This window comes from Loxodonta africana, chromosome 7 (genome assembly GCF_030014295.1).
Source record: "Loxodonta africana isolate mLoxAfr1 chromosome 7, mLoxAfr1.hap2, whole genome shotgun sequence".
Lineage (NCBI taxonomy): Eukaryota > Metazoa > Chordata > Mammalia > Proboscidea > Elephantidae > Loxodonta > Loxodonta africana.
This window is the reverse complement of record NC_087348.1, coordinates 55,228,137-55,252,300: the sequence shown is the minus strand read 5'-3', so window position 1 is coordinate 55,252,300 and position 24,164 is coordinate 55,228,137. Positions and strand designations below refer to the sequence as shown.

The 24,164-nt window shown below is 37.0% G+C and overlaps 1 protein-coding gene across 3 annotated transcripts in view; it reads left to right on the top strand.

Annotated features, from left to right (window-relative positions):
- The window catches only part of METTL15 (methyltransferase 15, mitochondrial 12S rRNA N4-cytidine), a 262,077-nt gene that overhangs the window by 203,523 nt on the left and 34,390 nt on the right, over positions 1–24,164 (top strand). For 2 of the 3 annotated variants that reach the window (XM_003412308.4, XM_064288341.1), the window contains exons 4-5: positions 9,730–9,921; positions 16,005–16,183. In XM_003412308.4, the coding sequence (XP_003412356.2) occupies positions 9,730–9,921; positions 16,005–16,183 (371 nt within the window). The remainder of the gene's footprint in view (positions 1–9,729; positions 9,922–16,004; positions 16,184–24,164) is intronic. The other variant, XM_023550767.2, reaches the window with a different exon arrangement.

The window sequence follows — 24,164 nt, the reverse complement described above, 5'->3', positions numbered from 1 at the left end:
TTAAATCGAATGGATAATTCCTTTACTCCAAGTACAATCCAATTCTAGTAACACATAGCTGATACAGCAACAGAAAACTGTGCCTCAAACACAGGATTTGCTTTGTAATGTTGCGTCATGGTGACTTTTTTTTTTTTCCTGTATGATCTTTTTATACTTATACATTATTATGCCGAATGTTTGTACCACAGGGTTTACATTTTTGTATTTACCATACTGACACATAAAACTATGTGAGTATTATATGTTAAACAGCTAAGTTTAAGGCATGCAAGAATTGAAACGTTACCTGTAAGACCTTATTTTTTATTTTATACGTGTATTGACTTCAAGCAGGGTAATAGCTCTAATGCCTAAGGAGTTAAGTCTGGGGAATAGTGATTAGTTTGAGGCTTTTGCTACAGTGTAAAGAAGATCCCTGTAATTAAAGGTAATACCTGAATCATGAAAGGGCTCTAGAAAATGTGTAGGGCAGAAATTATACATAGATTGAAAATAATAATAAAAACAAAAAAGAACTGCACAGGTACAGTATGGAGGAAACAAGCTTAGCAGCAGTGCACTTGAAAAGACTCAAGGGATTAATACACTGTAAGTCAACTGTGAAATAAATTCTAAAACTATTTTAATCTTGAATGGCATTAATGTAATAACTAGAAAAAGAAAGCCAGAATTCTACTTTATTCCGTGCCGATCATTATGGCATTCAGATATAGGAACACAGGCAAACTGGAACACATTCAGAAAAGTGCAACTAGAATGGTCAAAATTTTCTTGTATGGAGAATGACTGAAAGAATAAGATATTCAATTTAGAGAAAAGAAAACTTGAAGGGCATGATAGCTATAGTAGCAAGGATGTTTTCAGTTGCAAGTACAGTAAAACCTGCTAAACCCAGAACCTATGTAAGGCAGAAACCTGTCAGAGAAGGAAAACTCAAATATTTTCCATGAAATTGAGCAATGGAAAAGCAGTAAGACTGCACCCAAACATGGAAAACTTGTAAGACCCAGAAAAAAAAAGGCAGTCCTGTCGAGTTCCAGCTCTCACAGGTTTCACTGTAAAAGAAAAGCCAAGTCAAACCAGTTTTTAAAAAAAGTAATTTATGGCCTTGTATAATTAAATGCTACGGCTGCTAACCAAAGGGTCGGCAGTTCAAATCTGCCAGGTGCTCCTTGGAAACTCTGTGGTGCAGTTCTACTCTGTCCTATAGGGTCGCTATGAGTTGGAATCGACTCGATGACACTGGGTTTGGTTTTTTTTTTTTTTTTAATAACTCAATAGTTCTGAGGTAAAGTGGACTTCAGGCAAGGCTAGATTCAGGATCCTGGCTAATCTTTCTCTCCACTCTGCTTTCTACAATGCTGGTCAAAAATGGCTGATATCTACTGATGTGCTACCAACAATCAGGGCTTCGTGCTTCCTGTTTCAAATCAAGTGACCTTCAGAAAAATCTTTTTCCCCACTAGCTCAATAAGAAAAAAAAAGGGGGGGGGGCACTTATTTTCCCAAACCCCCAGGAAATATCTCCTGTATCTCATTGGCCAGAATTGTGCCACATGCTAATCTCTAAACAAATTACGGGGGCCATGGGGATGGTGTGTCCAAATTAGTTAGATAAAAATCTAACTCTTGAGCTGAGGTATTGTATCTTTCGGGGTTCTCTAGAGACCCCACACCAGTAGGATTTATTTCAAGAAATTGGCTTACGCTATTGTAGGAACTGGCAAGTCAGTAATCTGTAGGTCAACAGGCTGTAAACTCTTAGCAGGAGATGTTGTTACAGTCTTGATGCAGAATTTCTTCCTCACAGAAACCTCAGTTTTTGTTCTTACAGCCTTTCAACTGATCAAATAAGGTACACCAATATTATCAAAGATAATCCTTTATTTTAAGTCAACTGACTGTAGATGTTAACTATATCTACAGAATACCTTCACAGCAACACTTAGTGTTTGATTAAATAGCCTACCCAAGTTGACACATAAAACTAGCCATCGCAGGTATCATCAATCTCTCCCAATTTCCATGGCTGAAATTTGTTGGAAGAGAGATTGGCAACTAAGAGGTAACCAACAAATATCCCGTACAGTAGCTAGCAGTAAATATATGAAAGGCTACCAAGAGGAATAAATTTTCAACTTGTTTACGTGGAGTAATACCAGGGACAAAAATTGTAGAAATCATACAGAAACAGCTACCAATTAAAAAAAAAAAAAAAAAAAACTGGCTAGCAAAACAGTCTAAGGATTGAATGGACTGCTTTAAAATTAGTTTTAGTAAGCTTTTATTACTGGAAATGTTCAAACATGAACTAGGTTACTGTGCTATAGGGCTTAAAATTAAGGCCCAACCTTATATATACTTTGACATCTGGGGAAAACCTGGAGGATCTCAAGTGGCCTTACTCCAAGTCTCTTTTTCCCCACTCCATTCCAGCGGAGTCCACTATTGAAACAACTCTCTTTACCAAAGAGAGTAGGAACAGTTCCTGCTTATCCCTGAGTAGGGCATGTTAGTTCTTTCCCAGCCAGCAAAAGTATTCAGACAAGCCAATCACATCCTCCTGCAGGAACCAGGAGGCTGCCACACCCCCGACCTATACTACAAAGCCTGCTTCTCACAGCCCCTAGTTGTTCACTTTGTCCTCAAGTACAACCTCATATAGCCCTGTATGGCATGTGGTGCCCTCCTCTAGGATGTGAGTTTATGTGACTAATAACCTGCTGTCAATCTCATCTGTCCAGTGTGAGGAGTCATGTGTTCAACCATCCCATCCATAACTCCAGGATGAGAATCCCTCCCTCACCATTGGGTGAATAACAAAACCTGTTACCATGGAGTGGATTCCAACTCATAGCAACCCTATAGGACAGAGTAGAACTGCCCCATAGGGTTTTCAAGGCTGTCATTTTTATGGAATCAGACTGCCACATCTTTCTCTCACAGAGTGGCTGATGGGTTCAAACTGCTGACCTTTTGGTTAGGAGCAAATGCTTAACCACTGAACCACCAGGGGACCTTAAGTGGTGAATACCAAAAACCAAAACCCATTGCTGTCGAGTTGATTCTGACTCTTAGCAACCCTGTAGGACAGAGTACTGCTCCATAGCGTTTCCAAGGAGCAGCTGGTGGATTTGAACTGCCAACCTTATGGTTAGCAGCCGGGCTCTTAGGAGGCAATTACAACAACACAAAGCCCATTCTCCTCCTCTATCTCCCAGATGATGTTGGAGAGGAGAAAGATTCAAATATCAGTTAAGTAATTGAAATAGATGACTGATTTTCCTTTCCATCTCAAGATTCTGTTATTTCTATGTTTTCAATGTAGTATTAGGGTTCAATTTATATTTTCCAAATGCAGACATGATAATTTGTTTATCTCACTATTATTAGTATTCATCAGGTTGTTCTGTAAATTATTTGTTTAAACATCTCTTCCACTCAGCTCCAAGCTCAGAAAACCTTGCTTTAATAATCTTTATATACCCTCCAGATAACAATCCCTAACACATAGCAGCTGTTCAAAAAATACTTAAGTGAATCTGAAAATTACTTTATCAGAATTTGAGGAAAAAATTAACGAGCTACGAAGCTCTGTTTAAATAATATAACATATAAGTAAATATCAGAAATATGAATTTCCCGACACTGTTGAAATTCATGCTCGCTCCACCTACCTTTAGATGGAGTGAATAAGGTCTTGGAAGTGTTGCCCAATTTTTCCCTTCTCATTCCCCTTCCAAAATGCCGGTTGCCCTAAGGCTTCTGAAGAACCCTGAAGGCAGCATCTTGCTTTGTGTAGGGAAGAATTAGTATAGCTGCAAGATGATCCTAACTCCTTGCCTGTCTGTTGATTCTGAATACTTCATTTACTTCAAAGTTTCTGCTTAGAGCTAAATCACTGCTTCTGCGAGAAGACATTTATTTTAGTCATAATTTCATTCCTCAAGTGCATGGTTCCACAGCACCCCTATCCTAAATTATGGGGAAAATGTGAAGAAAGCTAAAATGGTTGGCTTGACGTATCTTTCTTCTATATGATTCCTGTCTTATTATATTTGATTTCTTCAGCCCTATGCTATTCTTATTCTTATTGAAGCTTAGAGCCACCATGATTTCAAAGTGCATCCCATAGACTATACTCAGCCTTTACCACTTTACTTTTTGCCCCTTAACATCTGTTACCAGTACTCTGCCAAAATTCCTCTTCATCAGACCCTAAGGGCTTTTTCTCAGTTCTCAGCCTCCTGTAGCATAACCAACTTGTCAACGTTTTATGCTGTTGAGCACACCTGAATTTTTCTCCTTCCATCTCTAATACCTCCCCCCTATGTCACCAGGTCCAAAGTTTCCTTTTAAGAAAAAAGTAAAATCATAGCTCTCATACAGATATAAAATGAACACGTGTCAAAGATTTATTTAACTCATTAATTAATGAGGGCACCAATAAGATGTTACAATTGGTTCAAAAGCAAAAAAACATACATCTGTAGTCAATCAGGAATGCTGAAATGAATTTACAAATAGATATAAAACTGGTCAATATCCTCAGGGTAATAATCAATTGCATCTCCACTGGGTATAATGTACATTTCTATGGACTAGAATATTTGAAATTTTATTTTTTTTATCTGTGTTCTACACATTACAAACCTGCAAAGAGAATGAAAGTGGGGATAAACCTGAAGGGTATATTAGATAGGACACCCAATAATCTTTTTTGCCCATTTCAAAGCCTTATATAAATTTTCCTGGCATACTTTCTCTGGCTCCTGAATTCCATTTTATGAAAGTGTTTTTCAAGATTCTTCTCCCCATTCCCCCCTCCCCCAATTCTACACTCTGCTTAACATCTCATCAGTTTAACAGCTTTAAATTTCACCTTTTCAATTGCTTATTAGACAATTCCACCTAAAGTTTTTCTTTAGAACCTCAAACTTACTGTTTCCAAAATAGAACTTAACCAAATTTCCCACTCAACCTTTATCTTCTCTGTTACCAGTTTCAACTAAGAAGACCTTTATTTTTCTGGCCCCAAACCTCTGAGTCATCCTTGGTATCTCTCTTTATCTTTTTCTTCATATGCAATAAACACTGTGCATGTTTCCTCTCCTGCCCCGTTATCCACACTGTTTGTCATATGTATACTGTGTAAGGTGTTCTATCTGAATTTTCTCAAATATGTCTAGCCTGGACCTGCACCTCTATGAAGTACTTTTTATACTGGCAGAATACTATGGGCTCAACATAAAAGGAGCATTCTACCAATATGCTTAATGTTTCATAGACTTTGTATCCCAAACTGCTTAGTCTGACTTACCTCAAATCTTGCTTTTTCCACTCCTTTCATACCCTTTACTGTAAGTTCAACTGCCCACTTAGCATATTTACCTTACCCTATGAACTCATATGAACTCATATGAAGAAGAACGTGGCATCAGGATTGGAGGAAGACTCATTAACAACCTGCGTTATGCAGATAACACAACCTTGCTTGCAGAAAGCAAAAAGAACTTGAAGCAGTGACGACGATCAGAGACTGCAACCTTCAGTGTGAATTACACCTCATCTTAAAGAAAACAAAAACCCTTACAACTGGACCAATAAGCAACATCATGATAAATGGAGAAAAGATTGAAGTTGTCAAGGATTTCATTTTACTTGGATTCACAATCAACACCCATGGAAGCAGCAGTCAAGAAATCAAAAGATGCATTGCATTGGGAAAATCAGTTGCAAAAGACTCTTTAAAAGTGTTCAAAACCAAAGATGTCACCTTGAGGACTAAAGGGCACCTGACCCAAGCCATGATGTTTTCAGTCGCCTCACAGGCATGCTAAAGGTACACAAAGAAGAATTGATGCCTTTGAATTGTGGTGTTGGAGAAATACATTGAATATAGCATGGACTGTCAAAAGAATGAACAAATCTGTCTTGGAAGAAGTACAACCAAAATGCTCCTTAGAAGCAAGGATGGCGAGGCTTTGTCTCACATACTTTCGATGTGTTATCAGGAGGGATCAGTCCCTGGAGAAGGAAGTCATGCTTGGTAAAGTAGAGGGTCAGCAAAAATAGGAAAACCCTCAATGAGATGGATTGACACAGTGGCTGCAACAATGGGCTCAAGCATAGCAACAATTGTGAAGGTGGTGCAGGACCAGGCAGTGTTTCGTTCTGTTGTACATGGGGTCGCCATGAATCGGAACCGACTCAACAGCACCTTACAAAAACATGAGCTCACAGGAGTCGCTGGGTAGTGGAAATGGTTAATGAGCTCAGCTGCTAACCAAAAGTTTGAGGTTCAAGTCCACATAGAGATGCGTCAGAAGAAAGGCCTGCAGATCTACTTAGGAAAAATCAGCCATTCAAAACCCTATGGAGTACAGTTCTACCCTGATACACATGGGGTCGCCATGAGTTGGAATCAACTCAGTGGCAGTTGGTTTTTGGATCAGCCCATAAACAGTCCCACTCCAAGACTTTTAACTTTGGCTTCCTTCCCTCAACAACTCTCTCTTTGTCTTCCTCCAGTTGTTAGTACTTGCTACATGTTTGTTCAGCTGTGGAGATAAAGAAGACATGGTCCCCTACATAGCTTGGCAGCTCTTGTTTCAATCTTTGCTCACTTTTTACTCATTTAGTCCAGAAAGGTATATAATATCCTGAGAAGCATAATTCTAAATCTATGCCTCAGTTTTTTATAAATTTCTTTGGAGAATGGACAAAGATCCTGACTTTTAGGCTTTTCTAGTGAATACTCAATGAATGTTAATATTCAAGAAAGTAGTTTTTGCCGAAAGCTGGAGACTTCTTATCTTTCTACAAACTAGGACGAAAAGGCCATTCTGACATCCCGTCTTTTGATACAGCTTCTGAAGCTCTGTGTTTTGACTGTTTCAAAAATGTAGCAGTTGAAATAAAATGAGGGTATTATAATCAAACTGAGATGCATTGTTTTCTCTTAAATTTTTTTTAAGAAATGTATTATAAACTTATGCTAACTTATCATTATCCAAAATCAACCAGTACTTATAACCTCTTCCCAGAAGACAGACTGTTTGCATGTTATTACTTCTTGTCTTTTGAAGAACTTCTTTCAAGGTTTCATTGCAATCATAAGGATTTTTTTCAAATTGTTATTATGTCTTGTCTGTTTAATTTTTCTTATTTAATTATTGCATCAATGATTTAATAACCATATTAGAAAAAATGTTTGCAGTAACTTTAAATTTTATTTCTGTTTCTTATACCCAGTGTCGTCTCCTTAGATTAATTTTGCTGGAATATATCCTCAAGTAATTTTTTTCAGAGACTGTGTTTATGATAAACTTTCTGGGTCTTTTTCTATCAAAAAGGAAAAAAAAACTTTATTTTGCTCTTATTTTTGCATAATAAACAGCTGTTCATGGGACAAGAAGTTTACATTTTCTTTCCCTCGGCATTTTGTAGACATCTTTACGTTGTTTTCTAACAACCCATGTCACAGCTGAGAAGCCAATCTGATTCTAGTTCTCTTATAGGTAACCTGTAGGTTATAGAATTTTTCTAAAATGATTTATGATTTTCCTCTCTATTCATAGAGTTCTGAAACTTTTCATGACTATGTCTAAGTCTGGATCTGTTTTCTAACATTTCAGTAATATACTCGGTAGGCTGTTTCATTATGAAATGTTTCACTTCAGGAAGATTATTTTATTTATTTATTTATTTTCTCTTTCATCCATTGTGTGATCTCCATCTGGAATTTAACTTTGACAGATATTGAACTTTTTATATCTATACTGCATTCTCATAGCTTTTCTGTCATATTTCTTTTCTTTTCAATGTGGCTTTCTAGGATAATCACCAGCTCAATCCTCCAAAATATTAATTTAGCCTTCTACCGTTTCCATGGTGTTATTTAGCCCTTCTGGAAACCGTGGTGGCGTAGTGGTTAAGTGCTATGGCTGCTAACCAAAAGGTCAGCAGTTCAAATCCACCAGGTGCTCCTTGGAAACCCAATGGGGCAGTTGTACTCTGTCCTATAGGGTTGCTATGAGTCAGAATTGACTCGACGGCAATGGGTTTATTTAGCCCTTCTAAAGAGTTTTCCCTACTGATAGATGGATGATATGTAGATAGGTATGTAGATAGAATATATAATGTATTTTTAAATCTTTTAAATGTGTATTTTTAAATTCTTAATACAACCTGTTATTATCTTATGGACATGCTATTCTCATATTTAAAGGCCTCCTCTGTTTCTTGAGTTAACAGTTCATCTTTCTGTTCAATCTGGTACCTTTATTTTAAACTGCCTTAAAAAAAATTTTTTTTTCTAATGGTTAGAGATTCTTAACTGTTTTTATTTATTTAAAAAATATATATATGTATATATTTTCAGAATAACCAGTTTGGATAACTAGATTTGTTTGTCAGCCCAAGCAGAATTCTTGCAGAATCTTTGAATCCCACCTCCTCCTGCCTTGTTTCTTAGATTCTGTTGAGAAAACTCACTTTTTCAGAGTTTGTATCTTTAGCTTTTATTGCTATTTTAGGTTCTTCAGTACTACTCCCTCTATACCCCAGTCAGTCTGATTCTGTCTTCTTCTGCTTATAGCATTGAAAATTCTGGTCTGCTGTTTGCATCTTGGCAGTTCTCCAGCATTGCTATGTATTTTTTTCTTTTCTGTTTCTCTAGTCATTTCACTGGGGTTAGTAGGATGGAAGAGAGGTATATGTGTATGATTGGCCAGTCCTCTTGAGACAGAAATCTTGTTTTGCCTTACAGTTTTACCAACATCCTATCATGTTTAGAAAACAACCTGTACTTGAACTTCTAAATAACTGGTTATAGTAATATTCAGAGTTGATTGTGTTATGTAAATATATTAGAGATACTGTTAGAGATATCATGTATCTCTAATAATATACATCTCTAAATAAAATATTTTTAATGATTAGTATTGAACATTCAACATTTTTTTTAATCTTTAAACATATATATATGCACATATATACCGTATTTTTACGCAAATAACACGAGCAGACAATGTTTGTCAGCCAACTATGTCTTCCCCCCATGAGGTATTTTCATAAGTGCCATAATGCCAATATTTTTTAAGTGTTTCTGTAAAAAAAAAGAGCATAGCATGCTTCTGAAAATACCTCACGGGGGCAGGGCATGGTTGGCAAACAAATGTAAAAGAAATGTGTCATATGCCTAAAAATACAATAATAAATATAAATATGTTCACATACAAATATACACATTATATTTGGGATACAAGAAATGGGATAAATTTACCTGTAATAAGAATTGTACATTTTCTTACTGTATTTAAATTGGCTTATTCAAATTGGTTCTTTTGATAGAACAGCAAATGCTTTTTTTTGCCTATTCACAGATTTAAAACAAATTTATTTTTTTTTAAAAATTGAGAGTCTTAGATCTGACAAAGGAATTTTTCTAATTTATGTAATTATTATATACCTTCAAAAAGATATAAAATGTTTTTATTAGCAAGAATAAAATTACATTAAATCAGTTCAGGTGTTTAAAACCAAGGATGTACATTCTCCGTAACCATATGTCTTTATATAGTGCTAAGCAGGTAGTTGGCATTCAGTAAATATGTATTGTTTAAAGCATCTAATAATAGGATGTGCTCTTTTCTATTAATGATAGACTTTATAAAAGACTTTTATAACTGAGGTGCTTTCCCTATCTCTTGGGTTTATTCACAGTAAACGGGTCCAAGCTATGCTAGGCCAGTTCAGCCAGGCAGAAGCCTTATTAATGAAAGCTGGAGTGCAGCCAGGGTCTTTGGATGGAGTTCTTTTGGATCTTGGGTGTTCCTCCATGCAACTTGATGCTCCTGAAAGAGGTTTTTCCCTTCGAAAGGACGGCCCCTTGGACATGAGGATGGATGGTGGCAGGTGAGTGTTGATAAAGCATTTCTCCTCACAACAAGAAATCAATTTCTCAAAAACACTCTGAATTTAATTTCCTCTTAAGACTACAGAATTCCCATCACACACCCACACATAACACTAACCATACATAATAAATCAGCTTTGTTTGTTGCTCATTATAGAATTTAGTGTTTCTCTAGATTTGGGATTCTAAAACAATTTTTAAATTTTAAAATAAAATCAAATCCATTCCTGTCCTTACGCAAAAATAGCGAGGAGCATAAATTTCATACTGATTATCTTTTTTACTGATACAGTATGGGTTTTTAGACTAACAATATTAATAAATATGATACTGAAACAATGGTTCCATTTTATGCCTGCAGGCACAACCATGCCTCTTGTCAGAAAAAAAAGGAACTATTTTTAATGTATATTCTTTTAGAATACGCCATAAAAGGCAAAATCCTACAAGGCAGGAATTGTATTTTTTGTCCCCTCTCTGGTACAGTAATTTTTGGTTGAACCTGCTACTGACAAAATGCAGTTTATGGTACTGTTGAACACAGTACTATGCATAGAACAACTTTTATACCTCCTCTTTATTCTTCACCACGTGGGAAATACTAAGAACAATATCCTGGGCATAATGAGCTGAAATGGACTGGCATTGCCCTTTTTGAATTAGACAATCATATGGCCTACTATGCAGAGAAGGACAAATGGAAGAGGAGAGGTGTCATATTCATTGTCAAAAAGAACATTTCAATATCTATCTTAAATTACAATGCTGTAAGTGACAGTATAATATCCATACGTCTACAAAGAAGACCAGTTAATATGACCGTTATTCAAATTTCTGCACCAACTACTAGTGCTAAAGGTGAAGAAATTGAAGGTTTTACCAGTTTCTACAGTCTGAAATTGATCAAACATGCAATCAGGGTGCATTGATAATTACCGGTGCTTGGAACGCAAAAGTTGGAAACAAAGAAGAAGGATTGGTATTTGGAAGATATGGCCTTGGTGATAGAAATGACACCAGAGATCACATGATAGAATTTTGCAAGACCAACGACTTACTCATTGAAGATAACTTTTTCAACATCATAAACAGCGACTATACACATGGACCTTGCCAGGTGGAATACACAGGAATCAAATCCGCTCATCTGTGAAAAGAAACTATGGAGAAGCTCAGTATCATCAGTCAGAACAAGCCAGAGGCTGACTGCAGAACAGACCATCATTTGTTCGTATGCAAGTTCAAGCTGAAGCTGAAGAAAATTAACACAAGTCCACATGAGTCACACTATGACCCTGAGTATATTCTACCTGAATTTGGAGACCACCTCAAGAATAGATTCGACCCATTGAACACTAATGACTGAAGTCCAGATGAGTTGTGAGGTTATATCAAGAATATCATACATGAAGAAAGCAAAAAAGGGATAGTAAAGAAAGAAAACTTCAAAATGGATGTCAGAAGAGACTTGCTCTTGAACGTAGAGTGGCTAAAGTGAAAGGAAAAAAAGATCTTGTAAAAGAACTGAACAGAAGATTTCAAAGGGCACCTCAAAAAGACAAAGTAAAGTATTATAATGAATGTGCAAAGACCTGGAGTTAGAAAACCGAAAGGTAAACACTCATACGGCACTTCTCAAACTGAAAGAACTGAAGAAAAACTCAAGCCCAAAGTTGCAATACTGAAGGATTCTCTAGGTAAAATATTGAACAACATAGGAAGCATCAAAAGAAGATGGAAGGAATACACAGAGTCACTGTACCAAAAAGAAGTGGTCAGTGTTCATCCATTTCAGGAGGTAGCATGTAATCAAGTCAACGCTGCACTGAAGGCATTGGCGAAAAATAAGTCTCTAAGAATTGATGGACTACCAACTGAAGTGTTTCAACAAACTGATGCAACAATGGAAGTACTCACTAGTCTATAACAATAAATTTGGAAGACAGCATCTAGGGCCAACCGACTGAAAGAGATCCATATTTGTGCCCATTCCAAAGAAAGGTGATCCAACAGAATGCAGAAATTATCTAACAATATCATTAATATCGCACACAAGTAAAATTTTGATGAAAGTAATTCAAAAATGGTTGCAGCAATACATCGACAGGTAACTGCCAGTTTAAGCCAGATTCAGTAAAGAACGTGGAACAAGGGATATCATTGCTGATGTCCGATGGATCTTGGCTGAAAGCAGAAAATAACAGAAACATGTTTGCCTGCGTTTTATTGACTATGCAAAGACATTCAACTGTGTGAATCACAACAAATTATGCATAACATTGCAAAGAACAGGAATTCCAGAACACTTAATTCTGCTCATGCCTAACCTGTACAAAGACCAAGAAGCAGTCTTTGGAACAGAACAAGGGAATACTCTGTGGTTTAGAAGCAGGAAAGAAGTGCAACAGGGTTGTATCCTTTCACCATAGTTATTCAATCTGTATGCTGAGCAAATAATCTGAGAAGCTGGACTAGATGAAGAAGAACATGGCATCAGGATTGGAGGAAGGCTCATTAATAACCTACGATATGAGATGGCACAACCTTGCTTGCTGAAAGCAAAGAAGACTTGAAGCACTTAATGATGAAGATCAAAGACTACAGCCTTCAGTATGGATTACACTTCAACATAAAGGAAACAAAAGTCCTCACAACAATAAGCAACATCATGATAAATGGAGAAAAGATTGAAGTTGTCAAGGATTTCATTTTACTTGGATCCACAATCAGCACCCATGGAAACAGTAGTAAAAAAAAAAAATCAAATGACATATTGCATTGTGCAAATCTGCTACAAAAGACCTCTTTAAAGTGGTAAAAAGAAAAGATGTCATGTTGAAGACTAAGATGCTCCTGACCCAAACTTTGGTTTTTCAATTGCCTCATATGCATGCAACAGCTGGACAATGAATAAGGAACACCAAAGAATTGATGCCTTTGAATTATGGTATTGGCAAAGAATATTGAATATACCATGGACTACCAGGAGAACAAATCTGTCTTGGAAGAAATACAGCCAGAATGCTTCTTAGAAGTGAGAATGGTGAGACCTCGTCTCAAGTACTTTGGAAATGTTATCAGGAAGTACCAGTCCCTGGAGAAGAACATCACACTTTATAAAGTAGAAGGTCACTGAAAAAAGGAAAGCCCTCAGCAAGATGGATTGACACAGTGACTGCAACAGTGGGCTCAAACAGCAATGATGGTGAGGGTGGTGCAGGAGCGGGCAGTTTCATTCAGTTGTACATAGGGTTGCTATGAGTCGGCACACAACAGCATTCAATTAGGTACATACATGTTAAATAACACAAAGAGGAGACTATAGGAATAATATAGGAGCTCTGGTGGCACAGTGGTTAAGTGCTTGGCTGCTAACTGAAAGGTTGGTGGTTTGAACCCACCAGTCACTCCTTAGGTAAGAGGTGTGGCAGTCTGCTTCCATAAAAATTTACAGCCTTGGAAACCTTATGGGGTAGTTCTACTCTGTCCTATAGGGTTGCCGTGAGTCGTAATCAACTTGATGGCAGTGGGTTTGGATTTAGGTTATAGGGATAATTCCTTGTAAATCTAAATCAGTTTTACAACTTAGACTAACATCTGTTTCTTTATGCTGACCACTTACTGGGACTCAACAGACTGTACCTACAAAGTTTAATCATGCTTTTCTCCCTCATATCATTCCCCTCACTACCAAATTATGCATGATGCCCCCCGCTTTGGGAAACTTATCTTCTAAGAAGAAAGTTAGACTTTCTTGTGTCTAAATAAGCACACTGTTCTGTTACTGTTATTAATCTACAATTCTTAGTCTGCATAAACATTTCTGCTGAAATAAATATGTTTTCCAGATTTTCTTCAGCCCTGTTAGAAGTTCTTATATGTGAGAAGTTTAAATGTCCACTTTAATGAACAAATTAATATTGAGATGATTTTTATTTTTGTTTCCACAAACTGTTTTTTCCTGTGGTAATTATTCACATATAGCCTTTTCCCATGTTGTGATATGACCCATTAACTTGGATTGTGACCCATACTTTTTAGAATCCTTGTTTCTGAGTCTTATACCTTGTTTTGCACATTGTTGGTGTTCATAGAATGTAGAATGTGATCATAAAATAAATAAAATAAAAATTCTTTAAAAACCAGTGACTAATAGTAAAGGTCAAATATCTTCTCATGCTTGGAGATTGGGCTTGTTGTGCAGAGGTAATAAAATGTTGAGCAAACTTCGGCAGTTCCAATGTCTTTCTAAGGAGGATACCTTCTGAAATACAATGAACAAAGTTTCTAGTTAATTACAGTAAATCCCCATACTGTTAATATAAAGACTTGTCAACAAATTGTAGTCTGTGAATCAGGGCTCCTGAGATTGTTTCCCAAGAACTTCAAAATAAAATTACCCCTGAGAATTAAACTCTAAGTCCATACGTAATGGATGAGATTAGAGTTGGGCAAATATACTTTAAAATGCATACTGGTTTCTAAGTAGATAGCATACAGTAACCTAATCAAAGATATTAACAGATCTGAAGTATGTGGTGGTCAGAAAGGGAGAGTTGATGTACGTAAAGGCATAAAAAAGGAGAATCACAGATGCAAATATGTGCAATGCTACTCCAAGAGGGAGTCCAGGCCAAAACACATGGCCAGTCATATCCTGGACACTGATGTGTCTCTGTGATGAAATGGGTGGATGAGGCTTTCTTAACCTGTTGACATTTAACATTGGATTCATATAACATAATGTCTTCTGTACTGATCCCAAGTTCAACAGTAGCTTTTTGGTGTACTCAGGTTTTTCATGTAGCAGAAAAAAATTCATAGCTTCAAGGACTTGAGAGTCTAGTTCTGTTGACAGTTGTATTCTTCATTAAAGAGTAATAAATTAACACCTAATGTTACTATTTTATTTCTCTTGTGAGTTTAGTCATTTTAAGTCAGTGAACTCCGGAGGACCGACAAGATCAAGCCTCTTAACCTGTTAAGTTGGAAAGCAGATCTTGGACCTTGACTTCTTTACCATACAAATACCAACTTTGAAGTCTCCTACTGCCTGGCAGCCTTCCACAGTGGAAGAAAAAACTTCCACAGTGGCAGAAAAAGTATGTGGTACTTGTAGGTACCACGAGTCCTGAAATACCTGTATTTACCATGGGTCATGAAAGGGTTTTAATAAGTAAGGTTGTGGTTAGCTCATCATTTAAAATTCTTTTGCCCGTTCCCCTAAAGTAAGGTAAACTGGAATTGTCTGACAGAGTGAATGTTATTTCCTGCTACTATAATTTATTTTATTAATTTGGACAAAGGATGATATTTCTTTTTTTTTCTTCCTCCACCCGATATAACTATTTAGGCTTGTTTAATAATATTTGGTGATTACCAGGTTTCATCCCATGGTGACCTTTTGTCATTGGTGGTGAGCCAATTTTGTGATTTTTTTTTAACTATATATGAATTTGTTTTCATTACTATTGTTCTAATTTTTATGAGGGGAACTGACCAGCAGTATCCTCGTGTATAGACTTTCTAAGTTCAGTTTATGCCCCCACATAACTTAACCCTATGAGTCCCACATAACTAGTCAGTTATTTTATCAACCTCAGATTTAATTAAGTTCCTGAGATCTAGGCTAATTCTAATATCAATAGTAAGTAAGCCTTATATCTTCCATACTAGGAAGAAGGAAAAAAAAATTCAAGCAGTGATTTGAATTATAAACAGCCTAAATCCAAACATTTTCCATTATTTTAGTTTAGAGAAAATCTTCATGAGCAATAACAACTCTTCTTTGTGAATTAAAATTTAAGGTTCGTAAAGTATCTTAACTGCCTGCTCCGCTTGACCTTGATGAATGTCACGAACAGTCCCCATTTGCCATAATGATGGGTATTCTAAATGGAAAATCTTTTTCATTCATGTAAGGTTTCAGTCTCTGACTTTAAAACCCTCAGAATCTCTCCTAGGCTGTGTGTGTGTGTGTGTGTGTGTGTATGTCCCTGACTTTATGTCTCAGCACTCTAAGTTTTACCTCTTGTCAATGAAAACTGACGTCAGTGAACTAATTGCCTCCTCTTGTGCGTAGATACCCTGACATGCCCACCGCTGCTGATGTTGTGAACGCTTTAGATCAACACGCACTTGCATCCATCCTGAGAAAATACGGGGAAGAGAGGCACGCCAAGAAAATTGCTTCAGCAATCGTTCAGGCACGCAGCATCTACCCTATCACCAGAACCCAGCAGCTTGCCAGCATCGTCGCAGGTACCCATATTAATTCTGAACAGTGTTCGAGAGGGGAAAAAAAAAAAAAAAAAATATATATATATATATATATATCTCCCCACACTCCCAGAAGGATTTATTTGTTCTTAAAATCATGCAGGGCAGAACCTTGCCTATCTTCTAATGTCAGCTTTCTTTTGGTTTTGCAAGCTTCACCCTCCAACACCTCTCCCACGTACACAATTAAAAAAAAAAAAAAATAGAACTTTACTGATTAGTTTAATAATAGATTTTTTTTTCTTTTAACATGAGATAATTTATCATTTGCGCCTACCAAGGCGAAACGTGAAATGACAAGAGCAGAAGAATTTCTTGGTCCATCACGGTAGCTGATGAGTATCCTGTATAAGATCTGACATTACCTCTTTTAGTTTTGCATTTCTGCATTTTAATATTTTGGGCAAAAGGAAAATTGCATTGCCCAACTACTAAAATAAAATCTAGTGACTCATACATCTATTCTAAATAACCAGCTAACAAAGAGTATGTGATGTATAGGTTATACCACTTGGTGAATGCTAACTAAATCAGCCTGAAGGGCTTATTGAAACATTTCATCTTTTTTGCTGTTCGCCACCATAAACCTCTTGAACCTAAGCCTAGCTAGGAGGTGCTTTATTATAGCCTTTCTGTTTGAAGACAAAGTTGTTTCACAGCTGTGTTCCATGATGAAAGTTTTCCCAGGCAAAAATACAGCTCCGACAGTTATTAAACAGAATTCCAGTAGTGAATTTTTCTTATTGTTAGACCATCTGAAACTCTACATCATTTTCACTTAGTAGCTTATAAAAAGATATTGGCTGCCTCTGCATTAATATTATCCATAGTTTAGGGAATAAAACTTAATTATAAATTTATATGTATCATTAAGATTATAGATCATATAGCACTTGTTTTATGACATAAATTAATAACAATTTATTCTGCTTGGTTATGAAAATAAATGATAAAGAGTTGACTAAATCTTTAATTTTTAAAGCTGCATTCTTCAAGGCTCTTCCAAATTATCATTGAAATTCCTTTAGTCCAGAGCAAAATTTCTGTCAGTTATGTGAGCATAAAATAATCTATGGTATTTTTTGCCAAAAAGAATTTACACTAGTATGTTGTGTTGATTGTAGTTAGATGCTGTTGAGGCGATTCCAACTCATAGTGACCCTGTATACAGCAGAACAAAACCCTGCCCAGCCCTGCACCATCCTCACAATCGTTGCTATGTTTGGGCCTATTGTTGTAGCCGTTGTGTCAGTACATCTCATGGAGGGTTCTTCCTCTTTTTCTGGCCCACTACTTTACCAAGCATGATGTCCTTCTCCATCTGGTCCCTGCTGATAACATATCCAAAGTTTGTGAGACGAAGTCTCGCCATCCTCACTTCTAGGGAACGCTCTGACTGTACTTACTCCAAGGCAAATTTGTTCGTTCTTCAAGCAGTCCATGGTATATTTATTATTCTTTGCCAACACCATAATTCAAAGGCATCGGTTCTCCTTCAGTCATCATTATTCACTGTCTAGCTTTTGCAGCCATATGAGGCAATTGAAAATATCATAGTTTGGGCCAGGTGCACCATAGTCTCAAAGTGACATCTTTGCTTTTTAACACTTTCCAGAGATCATTTGCAGCATATTTGCTGAATGCAGTACATCATTTGGTTTCTTAACTGCTGCTTCCGTGGGCATTGATTATGGATCCAAATAAAATGAAATCCTCAAAAGCATCAATATTTCCTCCATTTATTATGATGTTGCTTATTGGTCCAGTTGTAAGGATTTTTGTTTTCTTTATGTTGAGTTTTAATCCATACTGAAGGCTGTAGTCTTTGATCTCTATCAGTAAGCAATTGCTTTCAGCAAGCAAGGTTCTGTCATCTGCTTATTGCAGGTTATTAATGAGGCTTTCTCCAATCCTGATGCCTTGTTCTTCATATAGTCTGGCTTCTTGGACTATTTACTCAGCATACAGATTGAATAAGTATGGTGAAAGAATACAACCCTTATGAACACCTTTCCTGATTTTAAACCATGCACTATCCCCTTGTTCTGATTGAATGACTGCCTCTTGGTCTTTGTACAGGTTCAGCATGAGCACAATTAAGTGTTCTGGAATTCCCATTCTTCAAAATGTTATCCATAATTTGTTATGATCCACACAGTCTAATGCCTTTACGTGGTCAATAAAACACAGGTAAACATCTTTCTGGTATTCTCTGCTTTCAGCCAAGATCCACCTTACATCAGCAATGATGTACCCCATTCCATGTCCGCTTCTGAATCTGGCTTGAATTTCTGGCAGTTCTCTGTTGATGTACTGCTGCAACCATTTTTTTTTAATTATCTTCAATAAAATTTTACTTTTGTATAATATTAATGATATTGTTCGATAATTTCTGCACTCTATTTAGTCACCTTTCTTTGGAACGGTCACAAGTATGGATCTCTTCCAGTCTGTTGGCCAAGTATCTATCTTCCAAATTTCTTGGCATAGAGGAGTGAGCACCTCCAGTGTTATATCCATTTGTTGAAATATCTCAACTGGTATTCTGTCAGTTCCTGGAGGCTTGTTTTTCGCCAGTGCCTTCAGTGCAGCTTGTATTCTCCCTTCAGTACCATCAGTTCTTGATCATATTCTGCCTCCTGAAGTGGTTGAACATCAACCAATTCTTCTGGTACACTGACTCTGTATTCCTTCCATCTTCTTTTCATGCTTCTGCATTGTTCAGTATTTTGCCTAGAGAATCCATTAATATTGCAACTCAAAGCTTGAATTTTTTTCCTCAGCTCTTTCAGCTTGAAAAATGCCAAGTGTGATCTTTCCTTTTGGTTTTCCATCTCTAGGTCTTTGCACATTTATTATAATACTTTAGTTTGTCTTCTTGAGCTGCCCTTTGAAATCATCTGTTCAGCTCTTTTACATCATCATTTCTTCCATTCCCTGTTGGTGTTTTCTTTCTTACTCATCTTTTTAAAAATCTTTTGATTTCTTCATGTATGATGTCCTTGTTCTCATCCTACAACTCACCTGGTCTTCAGTCGTTAGTGTTCAGTGGCATCAAATCTATTCTTGAGATGGTCTCTAAATATACTCAAGGTTGTTCTTTGGCTCTTGTGGACTTGTTTTAGTCTTTCTTGCATATGAACAGTTCATCGTCTGTTCTGCAGTCAGCCCCTGGCCTTGTTCTGACTGATGATATTGAGCTTCTCCATAGTCTCTTTCCACGGATGTAGTCAGTTTAATTCCTGTGCATTCCATCTGGTGCGATCCACGTGTATAGTCTCCATTTATGTTGTTAAAGAAAGGTATTTGCAAAGAATTAAGTTGTTGCAAAATTCTATCATGCAATCCCTGGTGTCATTTTATCATCAAAGCCATATTTTCCAACTAGTGATCCTTCTTCGTTTCCAGCTTTCAGCATTCCAATCATCAGTAATTGTCAATACATCTTGACTGTATGGTTGATCGATTTAAGACTGCAGAAGTTGTTAAAAATTTTCAATCTCTTCATCTTTGGCATTGGTAGTTACTGCATAAATTTGAATAATAGTTGTATTAACTGGTCTTGCTTGTAAGTGTATGGATATTATCCTGTCATTGGCAGTGTTGTACTTTAGGATACATTCTGAAATGTTCTTTTTGACGATGAATGTGATACCACTCCTCTTCAATTTGCCCTTCCCGGCATAGTAGACCATATCATTGTCCATTTCAAAATAGGCAATACCAGTCCATTTCAGCTCACTCGTGCCTAGGAATTCGATCTTTATGAGTTCTTTTTCATTTTTGACATCTTCCAATTTTCTTGTATTCATACTTTCTGTATTCTACATTCCAATTATTAATGGATATTTGCTGCTGTTTCTTCTCATTTTGAGTTGTGCCACATCAGCAAATGAAGGTCCTGAAAGCTTGACTCCAGCCACATCGTTAAGGTCGACTGTACTTTGAGGAGGCAACTCCTCCCCAGTTGTATTTTGAGTGCTTTCCAACCTGAGGGGCTCATCTTTCCCCACTATATCAGACAGTGTTCCCCTGTTGCTCATAAGATTTTCACTGGCTAATTTTTTCAGAAGTATATCATCAAGTCCCTCTTCCTAGTCTGTCTTAGTCTGGAATCTCCATTGAAACCTGTCTACCATGGGTGACCCTGCTGGTATTTGAAATACTGGTGGCATAGCTGCCAGCATCACATAGCCCACCACGATACAACAAACTGACAGACGAGTGAAGGACACTAGCATGCTGACATTAAAAATCCACCCTCTGTCTTGTGTCCCTTTCTTTCTTCCCATTCCATACTCACTAACACATCTCCATCTTAACTTTTCTGTCATTCTCTAACTATGTGTGTTATTTTGTAACTCCCATCTTGGAAAGAATAGCAATGAGAAGTCACATTTTTTATTCATAACAAAATCCAGAATTTTGTGGTGGTGGATATGAGATTCGGGGCTAAAGAAACAGGCTCAGGAAAGGCCAAAGGTTCCAGAAAAGTCATAGCTTAATTAATGGCAGAGTCAGTACTAGTCTAGAGTTTGGAAGCTCATGAATTTGAGGCATAATTAGGAATATGCCTTTAAGAAATTAAGGTAACTGTTCTGTCTCAGGATCCTAATCTGTAAACTTGGGGAAATAACACTGTAGTATTAGTTAGAAATTATATGAGGATATAGAATGGCAACAGTTTAAGTGTATTCAGGAAGCTTATGATATGAAAAGCCCATTAGGACTATGATAAATGATACAGTAAACATGAGAATATTCATCTATGTGTAGGTAAAATCCCATTTTAGCAAACGCCATTAGAACACTGAGTTCTTTATAATGAGTCCAATTTCATGTCTCAAATGCCCATGATAATACAACTTTACTGATGGGGATATAATTCTTTGAAAATAAGGAGAAGTTAAAAACAGAAAAGTATGTCTCTTTTTTTGGTCATTTATTAAAAAAAAAATTTTTTGTGGAAGCTGCTAGTGACAAGCATTGTACTAAACATTAAAGATAGAGTGGGAAGTGAATCAGATACAGCCCCCTATGTTCACAAAGCTTACAGACTAATAGGTTATACAGTCAAGTTACTGAATCAAAATATGGTGTAACGAATCTCTGCTTATAATGTAAGCCCTCTTTCTTATTCACTGTAGTCTTGACTTATGATTGCTTGGGCAGTAGAAAAAGTTGATGGAAGTTGAGAAGAATAGAACCTGACATGCATACACACACAAGCTTGTACGCACATATGCTCACATCCACGTCTGTTCACATATACATAATTGCAGTTCCACAAGTTCATTTTTACATAAACCACACCCATGCCTAACACCTGGAAGCTCTGGTTATAGTTTTACTAAAATGGGGTAAGAAGTTAAGGACACTTGCAATGCAATCTGAATGATGATTTTTTTCTAGATTTTTGTGACTCTTTTTCAGTCTTTTATAAATGTCTCACACACACCTAATTTCATTGCATTTTTAGTGACTTATCTTTATCAAAGGAAACCCTGATGGTGTAGTGGTTAAGTGCTATGGCTGCTAACCAAAAGGTTGGCAGTTCGAATCTACCTGATGCTCCTTGGAACCTCTACTCTGGGGCAGTTCTACTCAGTCCTATAGGGTTGCTATGAGTTGGAATCTACTTGACTGCTGTGGATTTTTTTTTTTTTTCTCTTTATCAAGAGTTTCCAAGATCTCCAACTTAGCTTTCATTGAAACAGTAGCTGTCCTTCCTTTTGCATTCATATTTTATCAGTTTATGTATTATTTTATTAAAGTATGTAATAACAGTAAGCACTTTAGACTAAGAATAGAGCTCTCTTGGTGGGACCCGGACTGTATAAGAACACTAGAGAATAGAATACACCCTCAGACAATTTGTTTAACAAAGGAAAGTATTAATCTGGTAAATTCATTAAAAGGAGGTCTACTAAGAGAGCCTTTATTTGAAAAAGGAAATAAGGGAAGCAATGGAGGTACAGGAGGGTTCCTGTATTAGCTTCCTGGGACTGCCATAACAAAGTACCACAACTTGGTTACTTAAAATAAAAGAAATTTATTCTCTCACAGTTCTGGGTGCTAGAAGTCCAAAATCAAGGTGTCAGCGGGCCACTGTCTCCCTGAAGGCTTTAGGGAAGGATCCTTCCTTGCCCCTTCCTTGTCTCTTCCAGGCTTCTGGTGGTTTCTGACAACCTTTAGCATTCCTTGGCTTGCAAATGCATCACTCCATTCTCTGTCTCCATTGTCACCTGGCATTTTTCTAATGTGTCTGTGTCTCTGTGTCCAGATTTCCCCTCTTCGTGTAAGAACATCAGTCATATTGAATTTGGGGACCGCCTTAATCCAGTATGACCTCACCTTAACTTGATTACACCTGCAAAGACCCTATATCCAAATAAGGTTTCATTTTCAGGTTTCAAGTAGACATGAATTTTAGGGGACACTATGGAGCCCTGGTGGTGCAGTGGTTAAGACTTATGGCTGCTAACCAAAGGGTTGGTAGTTGGAATCCACCAGCTGCTCCTAGGAAACTCTATGGGGCAGATCTACTCTGGTCCAATAGGGTCACTATGAGTCCAAATCGACTCAGTGGCAACAGGTTTTGTATTCATTCTAGTACAATACTATACAATATCCTTATTTTAACAAACATGTATTTTGGCAAGCTGTAATATTCAGTGATTATATTTAGATGTCTTTTCTGGTTCTCATAAACTCATGCTAAATATGTTCAAGACTGTTAAGCACTCTAGAAAATATACAGCACAGTTCCTAACACATAGTAAAACCTATATTGATGGATTGAAATATAATTCAATTTCTTTGCTTTCTAAAAGCTACTAACCTAATAGGACAATAAACACCACCACACTTGGGATCAAAATATATTTAGTGGAATTCTATAACAAGTCAAACTGCTTAAGCTGTAGTTTATACAACCAAGAATCTGCTGCCTTGTGCTAGTACAAATAGCTTCAGTTCCAGTACTCATCAATATCATGGGAGCTCCAGAAGACAAGATTCTCAAATTGGAACTTGCACCTATAACCGCTGTGAATTATTTTTAAAAATCAGAAATCTATAAGCAAATTTTAACCTGTAGGATTTTATTATTCATACCCACTATTCAGAACTACCACCCAGGGAATTCAATATAATTTTCTAACACTAACAATATCATTAAAATCATATGCAAACAAAATTTTGCCGAAGATCATTCAAAAACAACTGCAGCAGTATATGGACAGGGAACTGCCAGAAATTCAGGCTGGTTTCAGAAGAGGATGTGGAACCAGGTATATCATTGCTGATGTCAGGTGGATCCTGGCTGAAAGCAGAGAATACCAGAAGGATATTTACCTGTGTTTTATTGACTATGCAAAGGCATTCAGTTGTGTGGATCATAACAAATTACAGATAACATTGCGAAGAATGGGAATTCCAGAACACTTAATTGTGCTCGTGAGGAACCTGCACATAGATCAAGAGGCAGTTGTTCCAACAGAACAAGGGGATACTGATTGGTTTAAAGTCAGGAAAGGTGTGCATCAGGGTTGTGTTCTTTCACCATACCTATTCAATCTGTATGCTGAGCAAATAATACGAGAAGCTGGACTATACGAAGAAGAACGGGGCATCAGGATTGGAGGAAGACTCATTAACAACCCACGTTATGCAGATGACACAAACTTGCTTGCTGAAAGTGAAGAGGACTTGAAGCACTTACTAATGAAGATCAAAGACCACAGCCTTCAGTATGGATTGCACCTTGACATAAAGAAAACAAAAATCCTCACAACTGGACCAATGAGCAACATCATGATAAATGGAGAAAAGATTGAAGTTGTCAAGGATTTCATTTTACTTGGATCCACAATCAACAGTCATGGAAGCAGCAGTCAAGAAATCAAAAGACACATTGCATTGGGTAAATCTGCTGCAATGGACCTCTTTAAAGTGTTGAAGA